Genomic DNA, 26837 nt, shown 5'->3' on the forward strand with positions numbered 1-26837 from the left:
AGCCAAGGATATCTGCAAAGGGCGCTGTGCCTGTCATGGTCTAGTAGGAAACGGAAACCATGATAGGTGCTTCACAAGGAGGGGATTCAATACAGGGACTTGTTGACAGTCGTTGGAAATCTGGATGAACAGAAAGGGAACTGAACAATCCAGAGAATAATAAGCACTCACAGCGGCTGCCACTCATCCCCAGAATCAGGGACAGAAGGGCAGCAAGGCTGATGCTCAAACCTCTAGAGGAAGCTGTCCCTGCCTTGCCAGTGCTCAGACCTGTGTGGGGGTGCTGGGAGACAGTGGCCACCCCAAAGAAAGGGCACAGGGACCTTCATCTCCAGCTGCTGCTGCTGATTCTGCAGAGACTATGGCAAGGCCTGGAAAAGGCAGCAGGAAGCCCCCACTCCTTGCCTAATATCCCAGCCTCCCTCCAAGTCCTCCTCTGCCAGAACCTAGCAAGGATCCCGCATCACACAGCAGAGAATCACTGGGAACCACCTGGCCTGGTCCCACATCCCTGCCCACTCCAGCCCGTCTGAACTTCCAGCCCTGGTCTTTCTCTGGATGTCCAGTGGGACCACAAGCAACCTTCCCTGAACCGGTGGACTCTCTCAGCTCAGCCAAGACAGGCATCCAAGCACACTGTCAGAAGGCCAGCCCACCCAGTGGGGTTCACAGAATTGATGGCTGCCCTGAAGGAGCCACCAGCTGCTGGCGTGGAGCCTAACAGAGAGGCCCCAGGCAGTCTGACCCACTGGACCCAGGGTGAGCCCCAGATAAGGAGCCTTGCCAAGTAGAAGTGCTGCTTCTTTGTGCCATTCCCAGAAGCTTTTTCCGTAGAGAACTTTCCCCTGGGCAAGGCAGATCTGTGAGAGTCCGGAGAGGCTTCTAGAGTGTTGTTCAGATTAGCAACACTCAGGGCAAAGGGCCCTAGTGGGGAGGAGCTCAAGGACTCTGGCCTTTGCCCCTCATCTCTTTCCAGCCTCTCCCCTGCCTCTTCCATCCCTGCCAGCCAACCCCTAGCCTCAGGCCCCCTTTGCCTCCTGAAGAGACCAGCTTGTTCCTCAGTCACCACCTGGTCAGGCCTTCCCCATCTCTGCCAGAATGGATGGCTACTCAGGCCCCACACAGGCCCTGCCCCATTGGACAGGGCCAGCTTGTACCCACTTTCCACAGCACTAGCTCCCTGTGTTATCACTTCCTGTCCCCTGGCCACAAGCTGTCCCTAGAAGGTACCAGCATGGCCCCGGAGCACAGCCTCAGTGGGCTCCCCATCCAGAGGGGCTGGATATCATGGGTCTGGGACTCCAGAATTTCCGACCTCTTTCAAAGAAAGCTGGATTTTTTTGAGCTTTGCTTTTCTGCCTCAGCACTATTCACAGATTCCCCTCGCCAGCCTCCCTCCACCACTGCCCATCTGGATTCTCTCTCTGCCCTAGTGATGTTGGGGGAAGCATAGAGGGGAATGTGTATTTATTTGAACACTTTCCTCTCTGATAGCATTTTTTTATAGTCTGTCCTATGTACCGGGGCTGTGAGGCATCTCAGGATGACATGGGGGGCCAGTGGGGTCAGGGAGGAGGCAAGGTGGTGGGAAAAGCCTTCCCGGGGAAGCCTGAGGGAAGGTTTCTCCCTACTGGGAGAATTTCTGGGGCCTGGGAGGTGATGGAGCAGGAAATGGGTGAGGATAAAACAAATAAGCATCTGTCCCCATTTGGTTCAGGCTTCTGGCAGGAACGCCTGTCTGCGGCTGGGCTACAGTGGAAGGCCCAGAAGGTGGCAAGCGGTGCCACCTTCATGGGCATCTATCCAAGGAAGCTGAGGCTGTGAGCAGCTAGCGAGTGGTGTGTCCAGCAGCTGCCTCCTCCTTTCTTAAGTGAGTCAGTGACATGTACTAAGCACTTGCTTTATGCCAGGCTCTATGCTTTACACTAGGGACAGAGACCTCAGGGCACAGTCCTGCCTCCAGGAGCTCAGACTCCTGGCAGGAGGCAGGAAAAAGACAAAGAGAGACAATGAAAGTGGAGCATAACCCTAAGGGAAGTATGGCAGGAGGCATGGTAGTCAAGGGTGGCTTCCTGGAGGAGGTGACATGGTCTGGTCCCTGCCTTTCAGGGTCTGGTCATGGATAGACTGGGGGTCAGCTGAGGAGATACAAGCAGGCAATCAATCAACCAGGACTAAGTGACCTGGTGCCTAATGAAGGGCAGGAACATGGTTACTAGTCACAAAACATCTGTGGGCTCCTGAGGGGAAAGGAGGGAGTGGGGGCTTACCCTGAGCCCGAGTCCAGGGCTCATCAGGCAACTTCTTGTGGGGACATAGGGATGTGAAGTGAATCCATATACAGGGGCCAAACAGGGAGAGTGAAAAAGAGGATGCCAGGGTGGGGTTGAGCAGGCAGGAGAGTGGGGAAGCCCAGCCACAGGGCCACGGAGGGCGCAGGACGCCTTCCCCTTGCTGCTTTACACACTTTCTGTGGCTTTGTAAGGTACACAGGTAGATAAAAGGGAAAATATGCCTTCCCAAATGCTGGTTTAATTTTGTCCTCTTCCTTTTTTTTTTTTAAGGGACAAGAAGGAAAAGGCCTTTAGACTTTGGATGAAAAAGAATGTTCTAATTAGTCCATTTTATGTGACATTGTAAATCTGTGCTGTTTAGTCAATAGAAGTGAGGGCAGTCGGTCTGAATGGGCGGACATGGTCCTGGGGGAGGAGGAAGCAGGAATGGGAGGCCTGGCCCTGACTCAGGGCTCCTCCCAGACTGCGCTTCCTGCCACTCTGGTGCTCCCACTTCAGGAAGGCCAGGCGCACTGCCAGTCCCATTCTAAGAGTGCTTATGGGTACCAAGGACCTCCTTATATGACCCGTTCAGCCAGCAGCAGCTGCAGATTTCCCGCCAGCACTGTTCTCCAGTGGGCCTCACTGGAGGCCTAAGGGGCCTGGGCTGGCAATTTCCTGCTAGCCTTAAAGCCACAGAAATAGGAAATTTTCCCTCCATGAGTCAGGACCCAGTGACTCGGGGTTTGGAAGTACACTAGGTTGAACTGTGGAGTGTGGAACTTCCATATAATGCTACTTGTTTTTGGGGTCCTCTTGGGGTGCTGGAAACAGGCCTGCCATACCCCTGCTGGGTATCTAAGGATGTCCCTCTGCCTTTTAGAGCCAGTATCCTCCTGTATTCAAAGCATAAAGGAGATAAGGATGGCTGCTCAGAAGGCTTCTTGAGGCTGCAGGGCCAGCGACACAGGGGTGGGAGCAGTCAGCTGAAAGCAGCACCCAGGTGGGCTCTGGGTCTCTGAGCCACCCACAGGGAGACTTGCAGTCAAGTGAGCCCTGCCCAGGAGCACCCAGCACCGCCTTGCTGGGTCCCTGGCCTCTAGCTGTGGCACTTGGGGTAGCAGCACAAGTGTGGAAGACCCTAGCTGGGGTACAGGGAGTTTCAGTCACACAGAGGTAGGACACTCCAGAGCTCCTCCCACTCTCCCTGACAACGGGCCTGTCATCTTACCACATTTCCCTTTACCTTCCTCAGTGGCTCCCTCTCCCATCCAGGCCCCTGCATTGACCCTTAGGCCTTGGGATGGTGTTCCTGCTGCAGCCACCAGGCTGGGGCCTGTGCTGGGCTGTGGCTTACCCATGGTACAGTGCTGTGAAGGAGAGGAGTGGTCCAGGGGCGGGCCGGAAGGAAGGCGTGCTGGAGCAAGGGCTTCCATAAGCTTACCCACAGAAAGAGAGATTTCCATCATAACCTTGTACATTACAGGCGGGTGTGGGTGTGTGTGTAAGTGAAACAAAAGATCCAGGATTTCCTATCCTGTAGACAATACACTCCTACACTTTATATCCTAGTCTGCTTAAGTTCTTTTTTTGTTTTTGTTTTTTTTAGAGACAGGGTCTTGCTCTGTCTCCCAGGCTGGAGTGCGGTGGTACAAGTGTAGCTCCCTGCAGCGTGGAACTCCTGGGCTCAAAGGATCCTCCCGCTCAGCCTCCCAAGTAGCTAGGACTATTGGTGTGTGTCACCATGCTTGGTTAATTTTTTGAAATGTTTTCTAGAGACAGGATCTCACTTTGTTTCCTAGACTGGCCTCAAATGCCTAACCTCAAGCAATCCTCCTACCTCAATTTCCCAAAGTACTGGGATTACAGGTGTGAGCCATTATGTCCAGTCGGCTTCAATTCTTAATGCTGGTTGATAATCCACTAAATGGAGTCACAATCCATGAATTAATCTCACTCACAGTTTGCCAGTTCCAGGGCTTGGGGAACTGGTGGAGGCTTGGGGAGCTTGGCATAGAGGTAGAGGGTGGGTGGCCTGAGTTTGGCCTAGGAGTTATGGGAGGCAGTGGAGTGTTTGAAGAGAGGGTGAGGGGTATGGGCGACCTGCACAGACTTGAATCCCAGGGGCTCCTCAGCAGTGCTGTGAAAGGGCTGTCACTGTCACTGACCAGGACTGGCCTCAGTAGAAGGGAAATGCACTATCTCATGTCCCGTGATCTGGGTCAGCACCTCAGTTGTGTCATCTGGGATCTGGTCTCCTTCCCTCTCTCTCCTCCTCCATTTCATAGCTCCAGGTTCACCACTGCACAGTAATGGCCAGAGCAAGAAAGGGACCACTGTGCCCTGTGCCCCTTCTTAGGCACAAGGAAGACTTTCCCTCTGTCTTATTGACCAGGACTAAGTCAAGTATGTGTCCCTAGCTAGGGAATGTGATGAGCCTAATGGCATGGGCAGCTGCATCCCCTTACTGGTGAGAGCCTAAACCTCTCACCAGTAAGCCCAGCTAGGGAACTCATTCCACAGAAACAGTTTATAATGAGAGAACTTTCCCTGCAACAGATATGTTTTGCATCATCATGTGTAATAGGAAAAAGCTAGAAACCCCCATATACCTTGACTAGGGCCTAATTGAGTAAATGAGGTTTTATCAACTTGGTGGAATATAATTTGGGCATTGAAAATACAGTGGACCCTTGTAACTCCTGGATTCTGTATTTGCATATTCACCCACTGCTAAGATATATTTGTAACTCCCAAATTAATACACTTGGCACTTTCACAGTCATTCATAGACATGCTCAGAGCAGCGAAAAACTTGAGATGTCAGACACGTGCACACATTCCTAGCTGAGGTCAAGCAAGGTGACACTCTGCTTCCAATTTGAGTTCTTGGACTTTAAAGTGTCCTTTTCAAGGTCCCTTTAGTGCTGCATGTTCAGAACCAAACTCCTACTCATTTTGGGTGAACAGAACCAAACTCCCAAGGGCTGCTATAGTGGCAGGAACGTGGACACATCTGTCTTTCGGAGCTGTAACTCTTGAGACATTTTACATGGCAACTGCCTGATGGGGTCTGAAGCACAGCCCCAGGATAGGCCTTGCCTTGTTTTTTCCTTTTTCTTGAGACAGGGTCTTACTCTGTCACCCATGAGGGCACAATCAAGGTTGTCTGCCTCCTGAGCTCAAGTGATCCTCCTCCCATCTCAGCCTCCCGAGTGGCTGGGACTACAGGCATGTGCCATCATGTCTGGCTGATTTTTGTATTTTTTTAGAGATAGGGTTTCATCATGTTGCCCAGGCTGCTTTTGAATTCTTGGGCTCAAGTGATCCCCACCTTGGCCTTTCAAAGTCCCGGGACTACGGTGTGAGCCACTCACCTGGCTATTTTTTCCTTTTAAGGGGTGTGCATCAAAGAGCTGTTTGGACACCCATGTTCATAGCAGCATTATTCACAATAGCCAAAAGGTGGAAGCAACCAAAGTGTGTATAAGCAGGTGAGTGGATAAGCCAAATGTGACACACAAATGCAATGGAATATTATTCGGCCTTGGAAAAGACAGAAATTCTAACACATGCTACAACACGGATGAACTTTGAGGACATTATGCTAAGCTAGAAAAGGCAGTCGCAAAAGGACCAAGACTGCATGATTCCATTCATATCAGGTACCCAGAGTAGACAGAAAGTAGAATGGTGGTTGCCAGGGGCTGTGGGGAGGGAAGAATGGGGAGTTGTCGTTTAATGGGTGCAGAGTTTCGGATCTGCAAGATGGAAAGCACTCTGGAGGTGGATGGTGGTGATGGTCACAGGACAGTGTGAGTGAACGTGAATACCACTGAACTGTACACTTAAAATGGTTAAAAGGGTTGATTTTGTTATATGTATTTAACCACAGTTTTTAAAAAGAGAGAGAGGTATATAGCAGACAAGAGAGCCTGGACTTAAACAGCATGCACTCTGCATACCTGAGTGTGAGGGACAATCGTTTCCTTCATCCTGAAACATCACAATGGCACAGGGAGCCTTCGGGGCATCCAGGTTCCTGCCGTGGGCAACGCCCGCGTGTGTCCTTTACAAAGCCCTTTCCTGCCTGGCCCGTGGTGGGACCAGGAGACCCCAGCTCACTTGTGTGCTGATGACATGAGCTGCACCCATCTTGACTGGGGCCTTTTCCTCTCAGCCTGAAATTTTTGAGGCTTCATAGTACAGCCTGTGGTCACCTGAGTACCAGGAAAGAGAGGGAGAGGCAAAGCTGTCATGAAAATTAAGACAAACAGTAAGAAAAGGAATTTAGGGTTGTTAGTACATGAAACCTGCCATGCTGAAGCAATGCCCAGCTATGCAGAAAAACCTGCCACGGGTACCCACCCCGGCACTCCCTCCTGCTTCTCAGCTCATCTGCCCCACCCCAAACCCACGCCCGGAGCCCTGACCACACAGACCTGAGACCATGCATCTTTTTGACACCTCCTTCACCCTTCCCAGGGGTTGATTACTCAGGCAGTGTCTGTCTCAGAACCTCTCAGTGTGTGAGCCCGGCCCCTGCAGCAGCCCCTCGCCTGCCTATGAGGGGCTTCCAGCTGCTCTGTGCAGGTGAGCAGGTCCACTCTCCCCAGAGGCCATCCTCCTTATCTCTTCCCATTCAGAAATCTCTAGTGAGCCTCCAATGCCCATACAGCTTCATTTCCTTTTTACATTTACATATTTTTTGTTTTGGGTTAGTTTAAATATGAACATGGCCCTACATTCGGAACTGTCTCCAAGCCAAGAGGTTCTGCTCCTCCAAAGCCAAGGCACTGGCTGGCTGATTGGGTCTCATTCTGGAAATACTCTGTTTACCTGCAACAAATGCACATACACACAGACACTCACACATGCATTTTCTTATTTTTCTGCACAAATCATAGCACACTGGATACACTGGTTTGTGCCTTTACAAACTCTTGGATTTTGCGCCATTTGGGGATATAGAATTTTCTCTCTTTTTTTTTTTTGAAGATTGTAGAGTGCTTCACTTTGCAGACATAGTTGATTTAACTGCTCCCCTCTGGATGAAAGGGTCATTTCTTAGCTTTTCTGTAAGCAACAGGCTGCAATAAACAACATATATATATGTGTGTATATATACACATATATATATGTTGTCATTTTATATATATATATTAAATATATATATATATTTGTCATTTTGCTCATGTGCATCATTTGTAGGACAAATTCCATCAAGTGAATTTACTGAATTGAACAGTGTGTGCATTTAATGTTTTGATCAATGTTGCCAAAATAATAGTTGTTGATGGCACAGTTATTTAACCTGGAGGCGGCAATGGACTTCAACTGGGGGGTTGCAGATGGACAGACAGACATTGGGGGTCTGTGAGTCCCCAGATTTGTAGGCAAAAATTGTGTATGTGTATAAGTACATTTTTCTTGGTGACCAAAGCTTTCATCAACTCATAAGAATGGTCTGTGCCCTCTAAATGTTATCTTGCCCACCCAGCTGATTGATCTTTCATCCCTCCTTCCCAAAAGTAAACTTCCTGTCCTTTAGAGAGGCCTCTCTTGGACATTCCCCCCTCTGTGTCTTTCTCACAGAATATTCCTTCCTGCCCTCTGTGCCATTCCAAATGTTTGTGGCTACTACAGCTAACATTCACCATGTGCCAGAGAGACTCGCCAAACCTTCACAAGGGCCAGATGATAGAAGGGTCAGCGAGACCCCCACCTCCTCTATTTGATGGACAGGGACACAGAGGCACAGAGAAGCTAAATGACCTGTCCACCAGGCAGAGCTGGGATTCAAACCCAGGAGGAATGGCACTGCATAGTGCATGGACTGGAGGTGAGAGTAGAAGCGGAGAACTGGACTCAGGCTTTCTCAGCCTTGGCCACTCTGCCTGGGGAACTCCTAATAATGCAGCCTCCCTTACCTGTTCAAGCAGACTCTTTGGGGCAGGACACAGACACTGGGGCTTTCTTGAAGTGCCCAAAGGGTTCTAGGAGCAGCAGGGCTTGGAGTGCTGCCTGGAGGGTAGTGCTCAGGTATGCATGTATTTGAAAAGCTCTTTACCCCCATACCACAGCTTCTTTTTTTCTTTTAAAGCACTTTTCAAAATAATAAGCATCCTCCAAAAGTGACAAAAGAAGTTTGTGTTTTAAGTATCATTTTGAACTTGTGGATTTCACCTTAGTTGACGCATTCCAATCCATTGTAGCTATAGGAAGCTCAAGCGGTCCCATCTTCAGCCAGCAGGAGCCTGCTGAGTCCTTTTGACCAGACCTCAGGAGCCTTTGGAAGTTTTCTCACTATTTGGTGTAGTAACATCCAGGCTCAACCTCCCTCTCCAAACCTCGCATCAGCCCTTTCTTCCTGGACTCCAACCTGGGTGTTGTTACCCCAGTTATTATATTCAAGTTTGTATCCAACTTTCTAAACCCAAAGGAGCTCTTCTCCATGTTCTAGAGAAGAACAGGTTTTAAAAACCTATTGTTAAGCTCCATCTTTCTTTAAGAAGTCCTTTCAAGTTTCAATTCAGCCTTTTGAAAAATTTATATATGACTGTGTGTGTTTGCTTATAAGAAAAGGTTTCTGCCAAAGTTGTGCTTGAAATCTACTTGTTCTAAATGGCTCATTGTAATCAAATATTTCTCCACTTTGAGGGCCAGCCCCAACCATTGACAATATCTCCTGCTCTGAGGAAGTGCAAAAATAAGCATTAAGATGGGAAAGCAGTTTAGGCCACCAGGAAATGTGGAAAGCTAAATATGAGCTTTAAGAACAAGTAAAAACAAATGCGCAAAGTTTTCACATCTATAAAGAATCCAGCCTAGACTACTTGAGATAGAAATGAGATAACAAACTTTGCTGGGTTTAAATCCACCTATAGTCCTTGGCTCTGGTCTCTCCTACTGTTTAGGAGGTAGAGGGGTGTGGAAATAAGAAGTGAGTAATATTCTTCTGCAGAACATTGATTATACAACACTGAAGCCATTGCAGGAAGGTTCCCATGATGTTTGAATAGATTCCCAAATGCTCAGAGGCCCCTGGCCTGTTGTGAAAGGTTGGACAGGGATTCCTAAGCTATAGCTGGAACCTGGAGAGAGGAGGCTGCTGATGGGCTCCCTGAGACTGCAGGTATGATGTCCCCATCAAGGCCCCTAATGCTCCTGACAGACTTTGGCTGAGGCTCTAGCAGGCCACCCTCTGGCGCAATCTAGGAGCCTCTACCTGGCCCTAACCTTGGCCTTGAAATCTGGTTTTTGGGGCAAGAACCACAAGTGTCCTACACTATGTCTGAGTCCCACCCTGCACTGCTTGTGTGACCTCAGGCCCCAGTCCCCTCGGTACAGTACTACCTCATGGACTGCGGCAAAGATTAAATGCAAATGTAAATAACATGCATATGGCTGTGTCTGGCTAGGGACGCTTCTGATGGCAAGAGGGGGACTGGGACCCCTCTGCAGGCACCGACTGGCAAGATGTGGCTGAGGCACCCTTCTTGTCCCCATGCCTAGCACAGGTGAGCTGGCAGTAAGCAGTGAAAGGTATCAAATGGCAGTTCTCTGGTATTTCCATGGGAGTTAGAATTGTTGTGTGGACTAAATGAAGCAGTCTGAGTGAATGCATTTTATAAACTGTAAAATACCTGGTGAACTACTGATAACCAGCATTGTTTGGGTGCTGTTCATGTGCCAGCATTTTAATGTACTTCTCTTGGCTTGGCAGGGAGGTCGCTTGGCAAGTGCCTTAAAGCTGAGCCCTGGTACCTTTCTGAACATCAGCAGCCCTTGTAACTGGATTGACAGGCAACAGCATAGTTGAGGGGGAGCCAGAGGACAGCAACTTTCATCCCTCACCCCCTCCCTAGGACAAGCTGGCCTTGACCCATTCTCTGGCAGTCTCAGACCAGCCTAGGACTTCCAAAATTCACTTGGATATTGATTATTAAAGGGGAGTTTGCTCCCAGACTGGTGCTTTAAGAGGCAGCCAAGGCTGCTGGAGTTGTTTCCCAGCCCTGTAAAGCTATGATTGTACTCCTTGCTGAGGAGTCTGTGCCTTGTGGTCAACTTCCTATTCTAGTCTGGCTTCTCATCTCCTTTTCCTCTTTTCTCCTTAAGCCCATGAATATTCCATAAATTCAAAGACAACAGCCAGACAACAGCAAGTGGAAGCTTCAGAAGGGAAAGGGTGACATACCCATCTCCATGTATTGGCCAGTTGTAAGATAGGAACTGCTAGTCCCAGAAAGCCGGGGATTTATTTTGGAAAGCAGAACTAAAGTTGTGTATCTTTTGGCTGAGCTACACAGAAGGGAGTGAAGGCAGGGCACAAGTGGCTCATGCCTGTAATCTCAGCACTTTGGGAGGCCAAGGCAGGAGGATTGCTTGAGGTCAGGAGTTTAAGACCAGCCTGGGCAACACAGCAAGATCCTGTCTCTACAAAATGTAAAATGAAAATTGTCTAGGTGTGGTAGTATGCCCCTCTAGTCCTAGCTAATTAGGAGGCTGAGGTGGAAGGATCATTTGATTTCAGGAGTTGGAAGCTGCAGTGAGCCAGCCTGAGTGACAGAGAGAAACTCTCTCAAAAAAACAGTGAGTGAAATTGTTTGGTCAAGAAGGTTTCTAATACATCATTCAGAACTGAGCTACCTCCACAGACATGAGCTTCCAATCAAAATTCACTGAACAAAAGATGAAACAAGTGAAAAAGAATGGAAGTTAATGGAAGCCACAAACTATAGAATCAAGCTATTAAGGCTCAAGTGAATGGAATTTTCAGGTATTGAATGTAGAACCAATACCAAGCAGGAGTCATAAAAAGATATTCACATCTCAACACATTGTATCATTGTTTCACAAACTATAGAATGCCAAAGACAGAGTGAAGACTGAATACAGCCAAATAACGAATACAGATTTCTACAAAGCAAGAGTTCAACTGACAGCTGACCTTTCAACAACGACAATGGAAGCTAGAATACAACAGAATAATATGGAAAAATATACAACACAGTGGTAATATATCTTGGAAGTGTGGAGAGAAAATAATTGTCGGGGAAATTTAAGGACATTTTCTAATAAATGAAGTTGACTACTACCCACTGACCTTCACTAAAGAGGCTACTAAAGGGTGCATTTCAGGAAGAAAGAAAATTATCTCTGAAGGAAAATCTGGGATTCAAGAATATCTTCATGACTCAAAATAGAGAAGAATTTCTTAAACTTGATAAAAAATATGATAAAGAAAAAGATTGACATACTCAACAGCATTACAATTATGGGCTTAGTTAATCAAAGGAAAACATAAAGTATGTGAGTGCTAGCAGCATATATTTGCAATGTTTATGACAGTCCATGAAATCCACACTAGTAGCAAGAATTCCTATGAATCAATAAGAAAAAGAAAAATCTATTTAAAAATATTTCACTGACAACAAAAAAACTTTACAGAGGGGAAAATATTAGTGGCTAACAAATATACAAAAACAAGCTCTATCTCATTAGTAAACAATTCCACAGTGTCAGTGAGCAAGAGGGAATGTGCCACAGCATGATGTGAGGTTAGTGGGGTGAGGGGATATGGTTCACTGAGGACTCCAGGTCATTTTTAAAGAGACAGTCACTACTCATTCCAGCCTACTCTGGCCTGAGAAATGGGTACACTGTGGCCGGAACCATGGATTTTTAAAGAAATGTCCAAAATGTGGAATTTTTTCATGTGAAATATCCTGTTTTAAATGTTGACAACTTATTCAGAATTGTTTAAAAGTGTATATGCCAATACTACTTGAGCCAAGAAGGCACATTCACAGACCAGACTTGGCCAAGAGTCCCTCTGTTCACAACCTCTGCATTAACCTCTTGCATTTTCTCACAATAGGACCTGACTTTACCGTGACTTAGAGGGGCCAGACTGACTTCCCCATTTCCCTCTTGGTTCCCTCCTAACTTCACCTGAGCTTTTACCTAGAGACAGAAAAGAGACGCCCTGCAAAGGGAAACATGCTCCACACTAGCTAATGAAGCTCCTTTTATGCTTTTATCTTCCAGATATTTGGGTTCTGGGTCTGGATCCTGGTAGCTGCCACCCAGGTAGCAAACCCGTTGCTGCAAGGATGGGTGATGTATGTCTCACTCACCTCATTTCTCATCTCCCTGATGTTCCTTTTGTCTTACTTGTTTGGATTTTACAAAAGATTTGAATCCTGGAGAGTTCTGGTAAGAACCAGCAGCACAGCTCCTCCTGGGTGGACATCCTGGGTTGGGTGAGGACAATTGGCCTTTCTGGGCAGATAGGGATACTGGGCTAGGCTCCTATGGAACCAAGACATTTTATCTTAATATGTTTACTACCAGGCCAAAATGAAGACATTTCTCTGCAAGAGTAAAACTTTCCTTGTATTCCCCTTCACTGCCTTCCCTGTTAGGAGAACATACAATGCCTTGTGATAAAGCACATTCTGTTGTGTTTCCCCTAAATTTTCTTCCTGGTAAAATCCTTGGAGCAACACTGAAGAAAACGCTAGTAGGAAAAATATCACTCTAGTCTCAATGCTCTATCACAATCCCTGTGACAAATTATTTCTTCCATATCCCACATGAATTTTATACATATATATAAATTATACTCTACAAATAATTTTGGATGTAGACGCTTTCATTTAATATTACATCATTAGTTTTTATGTTGTTGTATCATCTCAAAAAACCATTTAAAAGTATTCCATATTGAACGATTGAAGACATATTTAAAAGTACAGAATATTGTATTATAGCCCCTCATGTAGCTATAACCCAGATTCCAGTATTATCAAGATCTTACCACATTTGTTTTATCTAGCCTTTTTCCCCACTAAGGAATTTTAAAGCAAACTCCAGACTTCATGTCATTCTATTCCACATACTTCCATATGTTTCCAAAAAAACCCACAAACTTTTTCACATTATCACAGATATACAAAGTTAACAATGCCTCAGCATACCTAAGATAGTATACAGTGTTCCCCCTATCTCTGGAGGATAAGTCCCAAGACCCCCAGGGAATGTCTGAATTCTCAGATAGTACTGAACCCCGATTATGCTATGCATGCACTTCTTTTTCCTTCTTTACAATTTCACAGATAGACAATTCATTCTTACTGTAGATCTTAACAACCTCAGCATATTTTTTTCTTTCCTTATTAAGTTGAAAACTTTCACTTTTTCACTTAAAGAAAGCACCCTATGACTTCTCTTTGGCACATCCAAATTGCAAGCATCACTACTCTTGCAATTTGGGGCTATTATGAAGTAAAGTAAGGATTCCTTGAATGCAAGCACTGCAGTACCACAACAGTTGATCTGATAGCCCAGATGGCTACAAAGTGAATAACATGGATGGTGTAAGCAGTGTGGATGTGCTGGACAAAGGGATGATTCAGGTCCCAGGAGGCACAGGGTAGAACAGCACAAGATTTCATGATGATACTCAGAAAGGCACACATTTAGTTGTGAATTTCTGGAATTTTTTCATTTAATATTTCAGACCAAGATTGACATTAGATAACTGAAACTTACTGATCTTTATTAATCTGCCATTACTTACAACATAGATATTACATTTAAAACCCTGTGTATTAATCTATTCTCACACTGCTATAAAGAACTACTTGTGACTGGGTAAATTATAAAGAAAAGAGGTTTAATTGACTCATAGTTCCTCATGGTTAGGGAGGCCTCAGGAAATTTACAATCATGGTGGAAGGTGAAGGGGAAGCAAGGCACGTCTTACATGGCAGCAGGAAAGAGTAGGGAGGGGAACGTGCCATACTTTTAAACCATCAGTTCCCATGAGAACTCATTCATCATCATGAGAACAGCATAGGGGAAACTGTCCTCATGATCCAGTCACCTCCAACCAGGTCCTTCCCTTGATACATGTGGATTACAATTGGAGATGAGATTTGGGGGGGACAAAGAGCCAAACCATATTATTACACCTCAGGCCCCTCTCAAATCTCATGTCCTTCTTACATTTAAAGACACAATCATGCCTTCCCAACAGTCCACCAAAGTTTTAACTTATTCTAGCATTAACCCGAAAATTCAAGTCCAAAGTCTCATCTAAGACAAGAGAAGTCTCTTCTGCCTACGAGCCTGTAAAATCAAAAGCAAGTTAGTTACTTCCAACACACAATGAGGGTACAGGCATTGGGTAAATGCTTCCATTCCAAATGGGAGAAATTGGTCAAAACAAAGTCTCCCAGCCCCATGCAAGTCCAAAACCCATCAGGGCAGCCATTAAATGTCAACACTCCAAAATCTCCTTTGAATTCATGTCTCACACTCAAGTCAGACTGTTTCAAAGGGTGGGCACCTAAGGCCTTGGGCAGCTCCATCCTTGTGGCTCTGCAGAGTACAGCCCCTGCAGCTGCTTTCACAAAGTGGCATTGAGTGCCTGTGGCTTTTCCAGGTGTCTGGTGCAAGTTGTCAGTGGACCTACCATTCTGGGGTCTGAAGGATGGTGGCGCTCTTCTCACAGCTCTACTAGGCAGTGCTGCAGTAGGGACTCTGTGTGGGGGCTCCGACACCACATTTTGCCCTAGTAGAGGTTCTTCATAAGGGCTCCACTCCTGCAACAGACTTCTGCCTGGACATCCAGGCATTTTCATACATCCTCTGAAACCTTGGCAGAGGTTCCAAAACCTCACTTCTTGCCTTCTGCACACCTGTAGGCTCAACACCATGTGAAAGCTGCCAAGGCCTGGGGCTTATATCCTCTGAAGCAACGTCCCAAGCTGTACCTTGGCCCCTGCTGCTGTAGCTGGAGCAGCTGGGATGTAGGTTGCTGTATCCCGGGACTGCATAGAACAACAGCGCCTGAGTCTGGTCCACAAAACCAGTTTTCCCTCCTAAGTCTCTGAACCTGAGATGGGAGGGGCTGCTGTGAAGATCTCTGAAATGCCCTAGAGATATCTTCCCCATTGTTTTGAGGCCCCTCATTACTTATGCAAATTTCTGCAGCTGACAGCTTGAATTTCTCCCCAGAAAATGTGTTTTTCTTTTCTACTACATGGTCAGGCTGCAAATTTTTCAAACTTTTATGTACTGCTTTTCTTTTAAACATAAGTTCCAATTTTGGACCATCTCTTTGTGAATGCATATGATTGTACACTTTCAGGAAAAGTCAGGTCACATCTTGAAGGCTTTACTGCTTATAAATTACTTCTGCCAGATACCTCAAATCATCTTTCTCAAGTTCAAAGTGCCACAGATCTCTTGGGCAGGGGTACAATGCCACCAGTCTCTTTGCTAAAGCATAGCAAGAATGACCTTTATTCTAATTCTCAGTAAGTTCCTCATCTCCATCTGAGACCACCTCAGCCTGGATTTCATTGTCCATATCACTATCATCATTTTGGTCAAAATCATTCAACAAGTCTCTAGGAAGCTCTAAACTTTTCCACATCTTCCTGTCTTCTTCTGAGTACTCCAAACTGTTCGAACCTCTGCCCATTACCCAGTTCCAAAGTTGCTTCTACATTTTCAGTTATCTTTATAGCAATGCCTGACTTCCAGTACCAGTTTTCTGTATCAGTCTGCTTTCACTGCTATAAAGAACTACCTGAGACTGGGTAATTTATAAAGAAAAGAGGTTTAATTGGCTTACAGTTCTGCATGGCTGGGGAGGTCTCAGGAAAATTACAATCATGATGGAAGGTGAAGGGGAAGCAAGGCATGCCTTACATGGCAGCAGGAGAGAGAATGAGAGAGGGGAAATGTCACACTTTTAAACCATCAGATCTTATGAGAACTCTCTCACTGTCACAAGGACAGCATGGGGAAACCGCCCCCATGATCCAGTCATCTCCCACCAGGTTCCTCCCTCAACACATGGGGATTACAATTTGAGATGAGATTTGGGTGGGGATACAGAGCCAAACCAAATTATACTGAGGAAAAAAAAACAAAGCAGGAGTCTGGGGGCTGGCTGCCTCGTTTGCTCATTCTTTACAGCTATGTAGCCAGAGAGGAAAGTGCACACCTGAGTGACATGTACATGTATGGCTCTGCTCTGCATTTCCAGGACAGCCTGTACCACGGGACCACTGGCATCCTGTACATGAGCGCTGCCGTCCTGCAAGTACATGCCACAATTGTTTCTGAGACCCTGGACCTGAAAAACTACTACATTAACACAGCAGCCTCGGTGAGTGAGCTTGCCGTGGACAGCAGTTTTGGCTGAAGGATGTCTAGTGCAGGAGGCTAACTCTACCTTGTGCTGTATAGACCCTGAGCCCTCAAGTGGAAGGAGCCATAAGGGCAGGGGAGAGGGATGTGTGTCCCTGTAAACACATGCACTCATGTTCATGGGTCCTCTCTTACTTTCTATCCTTCCCCCCTTCAGCTTTCCTCTTTCTTAGACCCCCTACACTGTCTGCAGAGGTTTTTTTTTTTTCCAAAACACAAATTGGAACAGGTGTCACTCTCCTACTGAAAATTCTTCAATGGCTCCCACTGCCTTTGGAATGGGACCCACATCCCTTAGCATTACTGAACTATTCCAGTGTCCTTTGTGTCAATCACAGTAGCCTACAGGGGTAATGTACTGACTGCAGGACACCAGGCGAGGTGGTCCAGCCACAGGGTGGAGAGAGCAGGCTCCCCAGTCTTCAGGTCCCCTGGAGCCTCCAGAGTCTGCCTCTCACCTGCCAGCTCTCCTCTCCTTCCCTTGAAGGATGGCACCCTCACATGGCAGAGAGCTCACAGCAACACATTCCTCCTTTGGAATGGGTATTAGTCCATTTTCACACTGATAAAGACATACCCGAGACTGAGCAGTTTACAAAAGAAAGAGGTTTATTGAACTCACAGTTCCACATGGCTGGGGAGGCCTCACAATTATGGCAGAAGGCAAGGAGGAGCAAGTCACATCTTACATGAATGGCAGCAGGCAAAGAGAGAGCTTGTGCAGAGAAACTCGCATTTTTAAATCCATCAGATCTTGTGAGACCCATTCACTATCACAAGAACAGCACAGGAAAGACCCACCCCCATGATTCAGTAATCTCCCACTGGGTCCCTCCCACAACATATGGGAATTATGGGAGCTACAAGATGAGATTTGGGTGGTGACACAGAGCAAAACCATATCAGAGTGGCCTGACCTTCCTGACTCCTACCTTGAAAACTTCCAAGGAAGGACTCCAACACCAAGGCTACATCTGTTCCCATCCCTGGATCAGTCACTGTGGCCAGAAGGTCCCATGTCAGCCTGGTGGCTCTTGCAGGCTTATGTGGCTATGGCAGGAGGAAGAGGTCCATGGTGGGGTGTTGTCATAAGAGTAAGGATTCGGTTTCAGGGAGCACTGTGACCCTCTGGGGTGGTCACAAGTTATTTCAGCTGCCTTCCAGCCTGTCTGCCTCCCTTCCCTCCTCATCAGATGAGTTTAACTTCTTAAACTTACAAGTCTAGCAATGGCCCCTTGGGCCCTCCATGGCCCAGCCTGTCCCCAGCATGGCCCCCTGCTGCTCACCCATGGCAGCTGCCCCAGCTACACCTCCCTCCTGGCTGCCCTTGAGCACACAGATATGCGCTTACATGGGACCTTGGCAGGGGTAACTGCCTGGTGGCTCCTGCCTCCTTCTGTTTTCTCGGCAGGGCCTTCTCTGATGCCCCCTCCCCTGAGACCTTGGCATTCCACTTTCCCCTTCCTTGCTTCATCTTCTCCCTGCACTTACCTCCCTCTAGCCCATGTATGTGCTACTCATCTATCTTGTTGCTGCTTCTTATCTCTCAAATGTAAGCTCCATGAGGGCAAGAATTTTTGAATTTTTTTTTCACTGTTATAGCCACAGTTGTTCTTGAAGAAAAGTAGGTGCTTAAAAAATACTTGTTGACCAACTGACTGAATATGGAGTGAGTGAACAGTGGGGCAGATTGGTACTGGGATAGTTGGCAGGGCCCAAAAGGTGTTGAAGGTGATGGCCCCTACCCTGAGAAAAGCAGAGCCATCACACAGCTTCAACACGGTCCTGTGTTCTCCCCGAAATGTCCTCACTTGTCCACTTCTGCCTGCCCTGCCCAAATCATGGAGCAAATTCGAGGGGCAGGGCAGCCAGAAGCGGACAAATAAGGCCATGAGGAGTCCTCACGAGGGATGCTGGTGGCTGAGACAAGGGAGAACTGCATGTCCCAAGAGCTAGGCAAGGAACTCAGTAGCCTTTTGGGTGGTTTTGCACATGGCTGACAAGGGAGGCTGGAGCAGTCGAGGGCCACAGGTATCAGACCCAGAGAGCAGGGTGAGAGGAGGACCCTGGGGCCCGCTGGGCTTGTGAGGCTTGTGAGGAAACATCAGGTGCTCAGTGTGAGCCAGGAAGAGCTGGAGGAGGTCTGAACATTCACAAGGAGCTGACAAGCAGCCGCTCAGAGCGAGCTAGCGAGTGGAGCTGTAGGGGTGCTCAGAGCAGGGGTTTGCTGGAGGTGGACAGAGGAGAGTGGGTCTTGAGCAGGAGGTCAGTGTGGGATGTGGGCCCAGGGCCAGGGTGGAGGTGAGCCTGCTTCACAGACAGGTGCAGATGAGATGGAGACTGCAGTCGGGGCAGGACACCAGGATGGCCCCAGGGACGCCCTGATAGAGAGGAGTTGGCCAGGGGTTGCTGCCCTCAGGCCAGGCAGGAGGCAAGGAGGCAGGGTCATGTGTGGCCTCCTGGGCAGTGGGGCTGAGGATCCCTGGGGAATGGGCAGGAGCTGGTACTGCTGTCTCTAACAGCCACTCTCTGCCTCCTTCCAGTTCTTCGCCTTTGTCACCACGCTACTCTACATTCTTCATGCCTTCAGCATCTATTACCACTGACACAAAGGTGCCAGGCCAAGGGGGGAAATGCTCTTTGAAAGCCCTGATTATTGGTCCCCCAAAACAGCTTCCAATGATTGCCATCTGGATGATAAATAGAAGATCCACCAAAAGTCCACGGGATTAACAGAGCGTCCTTGCAGACTGAGCGATGACACCACACTTTGTTTGGACATTTAAATTCACTCTACTGAATAGGAGGAAGCTTTTGTTTTATTATTTTCTGGGAAAAAACTGTCTTTTGGAATAATCTGACCATGAACTTGCTCTTCTAGAAAACTCACATCAGAGCCCTCACTGTTGAGAATTCCAACGCCACTAATGTCAAGCCTATTTGGGGATTTTGCCTCAGCTGTGGGGTTCCCTAGAGTAGGTTCAGGGAGAATATTCAGTCTGATTCTCTTAAAATTGAAGCGGTGCCGCCAAGGCCTTCAGATGTAATGCAGACGCACAGACCTTGTTCCTGATCCTTGTTCATTCAGCCTGTGCTTGGGAGCCGTGGTCCCGAGTTCCCGGGGAGGCTAACAGGGTCAAGCCACCCTGCCCACCCCGCTCTCACTTCCCCTCCCCTTTCCTCTCCAGCATTGGGATCCAAGGAAAATCTGCATGAAGCCAAATTTGAGGTTAGATTTGTGGGGAAAGTAAATCATTATACAGTAAGACCTGGGACTTCAGGGGTGGGGAGTGGAGAAGGAAGGGCATAGCCTTGCTCCTCCATGAGTCTGACATCTCAGAAACTGCACAGCTGCCGGATGCCTGGGTAGGGACTCAAGACCCCACCTTTTAGGGACTACAAGATGCCTCGTTCCTCAGCAAATACCCTCAGGGAACAAGTCAAAAATGTTACGTCTATGGATTCTCCTGGCAAAACCACATTGGAAGAAAAGGCTGCTGTATCATCTTAGTGGGGAGTGAAGGACCCATGTCCCAGGTACTGAGCTCCTCCACCCGCACTCACCCCCTTTACATTCTTTTAAGCACCCGGTGGCCCTCTGAGGCCTGGCATAATGGTGGTGCCCATTGCGTTGGACCAGGGCTCACCAGGACCTCGAATGGCAAAGTTGTGCATGCTGAAATATCAAATCAAGGTGCTTGGTTTTAAAGTAAATGTTTTTCCAAAGAAAGCAGTGTTCTTCTGCTGACCCAGACGAGTGGGGCACAGCCCTGTCATTGCACGTGCCTTCTGTCATTTGGAGTGAAACAAATTATTATGAGAAAGGGATTTGTCTTAACTGATTTGAGGGCTTACAGTTTTGTATCAAGTTTTTTCTCCTCCTGGGGTTTATAGGGGCAGGGACAGAACTACAGGAGTTATGGAAAAGAAAATTCCAGCTTCACTACTGCTCACTGCTCATTTTCTGATCACTCTGATACATTTTTTTTTCTTTTTTTGCATCCCAATACCTTGAAAAGCCCCCATGTGTCTCTCCTTTTGTTGCCTGGCAGCTGTCTAGGATCATCACTGTTTAATATTAACTAAGTAGCCACATGCAAATAAAAGTTGTTTGTATGGTAAAAAGTAGCAGTTGGTCAACTTCATCTTGTTAGCATCTAGAACTGGCCATCAGGTCCTAGGTGCTACCAGCAATTTCACTGAAAGCACCCCTGGAGCATTTTGCAGCCCAAGTTCTCCAAGGGTGGGAGCCCAGCCCACCCGGTCTTGCTTCTAGGGTAACAGCAAAGGGAGGTCACATTTGTCTCCAGGGCTTTGAGTTTATGATGTCATTTGTACCTCAGTAAGGACAGTTTGGGTACAAGTTCCAGAAGCCAAACACACAGCTTAGGCCAAAATGGGAGTGCACCAATATGGGCTGGGGATGGCCAGGCAGGAATGGGGTCTTAAGAGAAGACTGGGGAACAGGGTGGTGTTCCTTGGGGGCTGTGGCAGCCGAGGCAGGGCAGGGAGAGGACAAGCCGGTGGGAGGAGAGCTGGCCCCTGCATGGCTTTGTGCTGCACATTGGTCATTGTCTCCTGCCACACTACAAGGCTTGTCCAGGTCTCAAGAAACACTGGCTCCCATCACGTATGCAGACACTAGAGGCTCATCCCGGGCCCCTGGAGTCCACTTGCAGCTGTTGCACTGCTGCTGCCTCCCTGCCTTGAGGGGCAGCTCTCCTCCCAGCGTAGGGGTCTCCCCAGGCTCTCATCTTCTGGAGAGAACACTATGAGGCTCTCCGCAGGCTCCTCAGAGGCCCCAGCAGGAGGGGGCCCTGGCGTGAGCTTCACAGGCTTTTTCCTTTCCAGGCTCTGCACCTGTCTTTCCCACTGGAGTTCCCAGGATCCTGCACCCAAGTCTTGTCTCAGGGTTGGCTTTGGGGAAACTTAGACCCAGACATCCCACAACCATCTCCTGAGGCCCCAGCACATGCTGGGCACTGGGGGTGCCGTACATTGAGACACAGGGTCCCACCAGCCACACCAGTTGCCCCACACCAAGCAAGCGGCTCTGACTTGCAGCTTTGTCCAGGACAGGCAGAGGCTCTGCTTTGGCCAATAACTGGGCTATGGTCTTTAAAAGATAGAGGAAAAGCACACCAAAAAATGTTAAAATTTGAAAAAGAAACAACATCCTAATCTCTGGGGTTGGCTCCAGTGAAACTGGCTGCCCTACCTCCCACCCCAGAAGGAATCTGCAGGGAAGCATGTCTCAGTAATAATTAGATGCTGGACTTGAAAGTCAAAGGCGAGCTCCTGTTCAAAGGGAGAGACTGTGAGGGAGCATTACCAGTTCCGCCCCCAAATCTGCAGAGCTCAGATCCCAATTTGTGCTGCTAGATTCACTCAGTTGGATCTGGTCCTCCTTGGGACACCAGCAGGTGATGCAGTCCCTTGCTCCAGAGCCTCTCTGTCCCTTCATCAGTCATCTCCAATGCTGCACGTGCCTCTGTCTAAGCCTGATTCCTGATACTGTGCCTACCCATCACCCTCCATCACTTCCTGGGCTAGGTGAAGGGTGTGATGTTTCCATAGTGATGCTGGACCACCCCTGTGCAGAGGCTTAATCACCATGAACTTTTACTGATTCAGTGGCCCAGGGTTCCGTGTATAGGTGTGAAATGGGATTGTAAACCCCTCTATCTCCCATGTATGTTTGTGTTATCAGAGAAGGAATGTTGGAATTAGTGGCACAATACCTGGGGTGAGTCAAGGCCCCACATAGATGCCTCTTCTGTTCTAACTTACCTGCCAGGAGGGTCCAGGAAACACTGGTTTCTGAGCCCACATCTAGGATCTCCATCCCCTAGAAGGCCACACATCCAGTTCACTGTTCCAACCCACCTTATTGAGTCCCACAGACCGGAGTCCACCCTCATTCTGTCCCAGCTCCTGTGTCTTGGGCCATACCCGTTGGGGATTCTAGCCAGGTGCAGCACCTCTGGCCTGTCCCCTCCCTGCCCTGCCTTAGCTGCCACAGCCCCCGAGGAACTCCATCCTGCTCCCCAGTCCTCTCCTCCCAGCCTCATTTCTGCCTGGCCACCCCCAGCCCTGCTCAGCACAATGACAATGCCGTCTCCCTTGCTGGGCCACGGCCACTCCTCAGAGGCATCACGTCCTCATCTGACAAATGAGGAAACAGTCCAGATTTCACATCCAGAACACACTGCAGTCAACACTTACATCAAGCCTCTGAAATGCCAACTGCTGTATTTCTCCACCTTTTCTTACTCATGTCTTAGCCATAAGAAGTTTTCAAAGAATGGGAAACAATGAAATAAGACCCAGTTTCTCAGAACATGCAAAACATCCCAGGAACATTAACTGTCCTGGGCCACTCTGTCTTCTCACTTTCTCATTCTCTGCAATTTGATAAATTAAATGTATGGTTTTAAGTGTCTGAAACTTGTGTGACATTCAGTGCCCCTGACACCCATTCCTGCCTTCTCCTTTGTAGCACGCTCCTGAGACTGTGTTGTTCCTGGGCTCTCTTGCAGCCAGGGCTCAATTCTGGCCGCAGAGAGAGAAGCCAAGGTCTGCTCCAGGGCTAGCTTGCTTTCCTGATACGGTGGTCAGATACAACTGGCTGTCTTAGACTCGCTTTCTGGGGACAGACTCTGAGACTGAGAGCCCTGTGCATGCAGGAAGTTTACTGTGGAGGGCTTTTGGGAGACGCACCTGGGACAGATGAGGGAGGCAGGATGGGGCAGTGTGGAAAAGCTGGCTGGTAATGAGGTTGCAACTGAGCCTGTGGCTGACAACTGCAGGGAGCTCTGGAGCTGGTTGGCTCTGTAACTGCCCTGCCTTGAGCCAAGTGGGCAGAGCCTTTGTCTCTCACATCAGCCAGTAGTTCCCAGGCAGGGGTGAAGGCATCTGTAGCAGCTGCTCTCCCCAGCAGGGAGATGCCTTGACTTGAGCAGGTGACCTAGGCGGGGTGCCACCACATCCACTCCACTGCCACCTCCTCTTTCTGTCTTGGACAAGGACTTCATGGCCAAAGAGATGGCAAAAATAGAAACCCAGATGCTGACAGCTGTTCGACCAAGACCAGCCACCTCTGCTTGAACTTCATAAGAAATCCAAGATGACAAAATCTGTTCCCCACTGTGGTCAGCTCACAATACATGTAGCCAAATGCACTGAACCCTGGTAGAAGTACTCTTTCTCACCTTCCACTTCCTCCAAAAGCCCACCATGGCCTTCCCTTCAAAGCCTGGTTCTCCCTTAGGCCTGATCCAGAGACTCTACTTCCACAATGGACCTGTACTTGTTCTTCTTCCTCCTACCTCCCAGGCCCTGCCTGTGCCCTCATCACTGGGTATTGCAAAATCTGCATCCCAGAGTCAGGCAGCATCTCCAAGGACTTGCGGCCAATCTCTCAGCCATGGTCAGATTCTACCCATCTCTGGCCCCAAATCCTTCCCTGCCCTCAGGGTAAAGTACAAACCTTTCGGAAAGTGACCTCCCAGGCCTTGATTACAAGTATGTCCTTGCCTTATGTCCAGCTGCATGTCCTACTACCCCCATCGCCCAGCCCTGATGGACCAGTGTCAGCATGGCAGCTGTGGCCAGCTCAGCCCTGCTGTTGCATCCATGCACGCGGTGGACATTCTATTCCCTCTCCCTGGGGATATGAAGCCATCTTGTCTCTTTTCATCTACGTGAAAAAACTCTTTTTATCTCAAAGTCTTTCTCAAACCCCTGACCCTTTCGTACAGTTAATCATTGCCTCCTTGGGCACCTCTGCAGCTGGGTGTGTGCTGTGCTGTGCTGTGTTACCCCTCATGCAGTGCTGGTCTGCCCCACAAGACTATGAGATTCCATGGGCAGGGATTCTTGGATATCTCATTAATTCTTGGATGTTGTTATCATCTTTGCCCTTCCCTATGCCCAGCACCCTCCCGACCCCACCAACATCAGCTCTGAGTGCTCTGCTCACACTGTTGACCGGAATGGGGATTTGCAAAAACCACAGCCAGGCTACAGGAATGGATGACATGGCTGACTCTTAAGCTCTCCTAGTCCTCACCGCCAACGCACAGTCTACCTCTCAGGGGAAAGGAGTGTTCTCTGCTTCTTTCCCTTTTTTCTTGGCTTGCACTATGGTGGCTTAGTTTCTTTCACTCTAGCTTCCCATCTGTACAAAGAGGAAGAGACTGGCCTGCCACCACCAGGACCTAGTCCAGTTTTGGTGGCCCTGCAGGGCCATGCACCATGCACAGTCGAGGCTACCCTGGCTGTAGGGAAGGCTGGCTAGCTGTGGAAGGGTCCGGCTTGATTCCAGGCCACCCCTGGCTATGGGCCCAGCACTAGTAGGTGTTGACTTAAAAGGAAGAGGTTGAGGCACAAAATATAAAGAGTTTACTTGACCCAAAGTGAGGACAGCTGTCCCACAATGATCAGCTTGGATATGGGTTTGGTGAATCCTAGTATATAATATTTTTTATTTCTCATACCCACATTGTGGTATAACAATGTGCCTACATTTCTTGTATTCTCTAGTTTAAACTTCAGAAATTTTCTTCATTTCACTCATGGCAAGAAGATATAATATACAAACCTCATCAAAAAGTATAATAAATTATCACGTTTGACATATTTATACAAAATAAAGTTGCTACAAGGATAGATATGAATAAGCTTTTACATTTGAAACTCACTCTAATATTCATTGAAAACAAACCTTTTAGGAGTCAATTAATGAATTCAACATTATTTTTGTTTCCAAAATAGTCTAGTTTGAAGTATGCTATTCTCTTAAAAATTTTTATTAAATTGCTATTTCATCCAAAAGTTAGCTTCTTCCCAAGAAACAAAGTTAATGTATATATATTCATGTTTATCTCATTTGAATAACTAATATCAACAAAACATGTATCTCTGATGCCCAATAGTAAATAAGAGTAGTAATCAGTTACTGTGGTTTATCCTAATTCTAGCACTCTTTACTGCTTCCAGTAGTTCCTGGAGCAGCCAAAATCAAATCACCTTTTATGCAAATATTCTAAATACATCTGAAGTGAGTTCATTTATACTTGAGTCATAATTTTAAAAATCATTTTCTTTATACTCCTCAAGTCTCCTGATATACCTACATTTTCTGAGTTCAGCAGTTCAGCACTCTTGCCATCTGTTTGTCCAGTTTTGCAAAATATACACCTCAACAAATAATGTTACCTGGGAATACAACTAACAATGGATGTGAAGGACCTCTTCAAGAAGAACTACAATCCACTGCTCCAGGAAATAAGAGAGGACACAAACAGATGACACAAACAGATGAAAAATCATTCTATGCTCATGGTTAGGAAGAATCAATATCGTGAAAATGGCCATACTGCCCAAAATAATTTATAGCTTCAATGCTATCTCCATCAAGCAACCTGTGACCCTCTTCACAGAATTGGAAAAAACCACCTTAAACTTCATATGGAACCAACAAAGAGCTTGCATAGCCAAGACAATCCCAAGCAAAAAAAAAAAAAAAAAAAAAAAAACAACAACAAAACAAAGCTGGAGTCATCATGTTACTGACTTCAAACTATATTACAAGGCTACTGTACTCAAAACAGCACGGCACTGGTACCAAAACAGAGATATAGACAAATGGAACAAATAGAGGCCTCTGAAAGAACACCACACAACTATAACCATCTGATCTTTGACAAACCAGAGAAAAACAAGCAATGGGGAAAGGATTCCCTATTTAACAAATGGTGTTGGGAAAACTGGTTAGCCATGTGCAGAAAGACAAAACTAGATCCCTTCCTCACACCTTATACACAAATTAACTTCAAATGGATATAAAGATTTAAACATGAGGCCTAACACCATAAAAACTCTTGAAGAAAACTTAGGCAATATCATTCGGGACATAGGGATGGGCAAGGACTTCATGACCTAAACACTAAAAGCAATGGCAGCAAAAGCCAAAATAGACAAATTGGATCTAATTAAACTTAAGAGCTTCTGCACAGCAAAACTATCAATAGAGTGAACTGGCGACCAACAGAATGGGTAAAAAGTTTTGCAATCTACCCATCTGACAAAGGGCTAATATCCAGAATCTATGGAGAACTTAAATTTACAAGAAAAAAACAAACAACCTCATCAAAAGAATGAGTGAAGGAAACGAACAGACACTTCTCAAAGGAAGACATTTATGCAGCCAACAAACATATGAAAAAAAGCTTATCATCAGTGGTCATTAGAGAAATGCAAATAAAACCACAATGAGATACCATCCCACGTCAGTTAGAACAGCGATCATTAAAAAATCAGGAGACAACAGAT

At 47.3% G+C, this 26837-nt stretch overlaps 1 protein-coding gene across 1 annotated transcript in view; it reads left to right on the forward strand.

The window, feature by feature from the left end:
• Nucleotides 1–20913, forward strand: part of LOC105705717 (mal, T cell differentiation protein like) — a 33769-nt gene extending 12856 nt beyond the window's left edge. The window contains exons 2-4 of the mRNA XM_064371638.1: nt 12324–12491; nt 16339–16461; nt 19046–20913. Coding sequence (XP_064227708.1) covers nt 12324–12491; nt 16339–16461; nt 19046–19108 — 354 coding nt within the window. The 3' untranslated portion in view covers nt 19109–20913. The remainder of the gene's footprint in view (nt 1–12323; nt 12492–16338; nt 16462–19045) is intronic.
• The last annotated feature ends 5924 nt before the right edge of the window (nt 20914–26837 follow it).

The sequence above is a fragment of the Aotus nancymaae genome, unplaced genomic scaffold (genome assembly GCF_030222135.1).
Source record: "Aotus nancymaae isolate 86718 unplaced genomic scaffold, 86718_ANA_hifiasm-v0.15.2.pri h1tg000155l, whole genome shotgun sequence".
In the NCBI taxonomy this organism is placed as follows: domain Eukaryota; kingdom Metazoa; phylum Chordata; class Mammalia; order Primates; family Aotidae; genus Aotus; species Aotus nancymaae.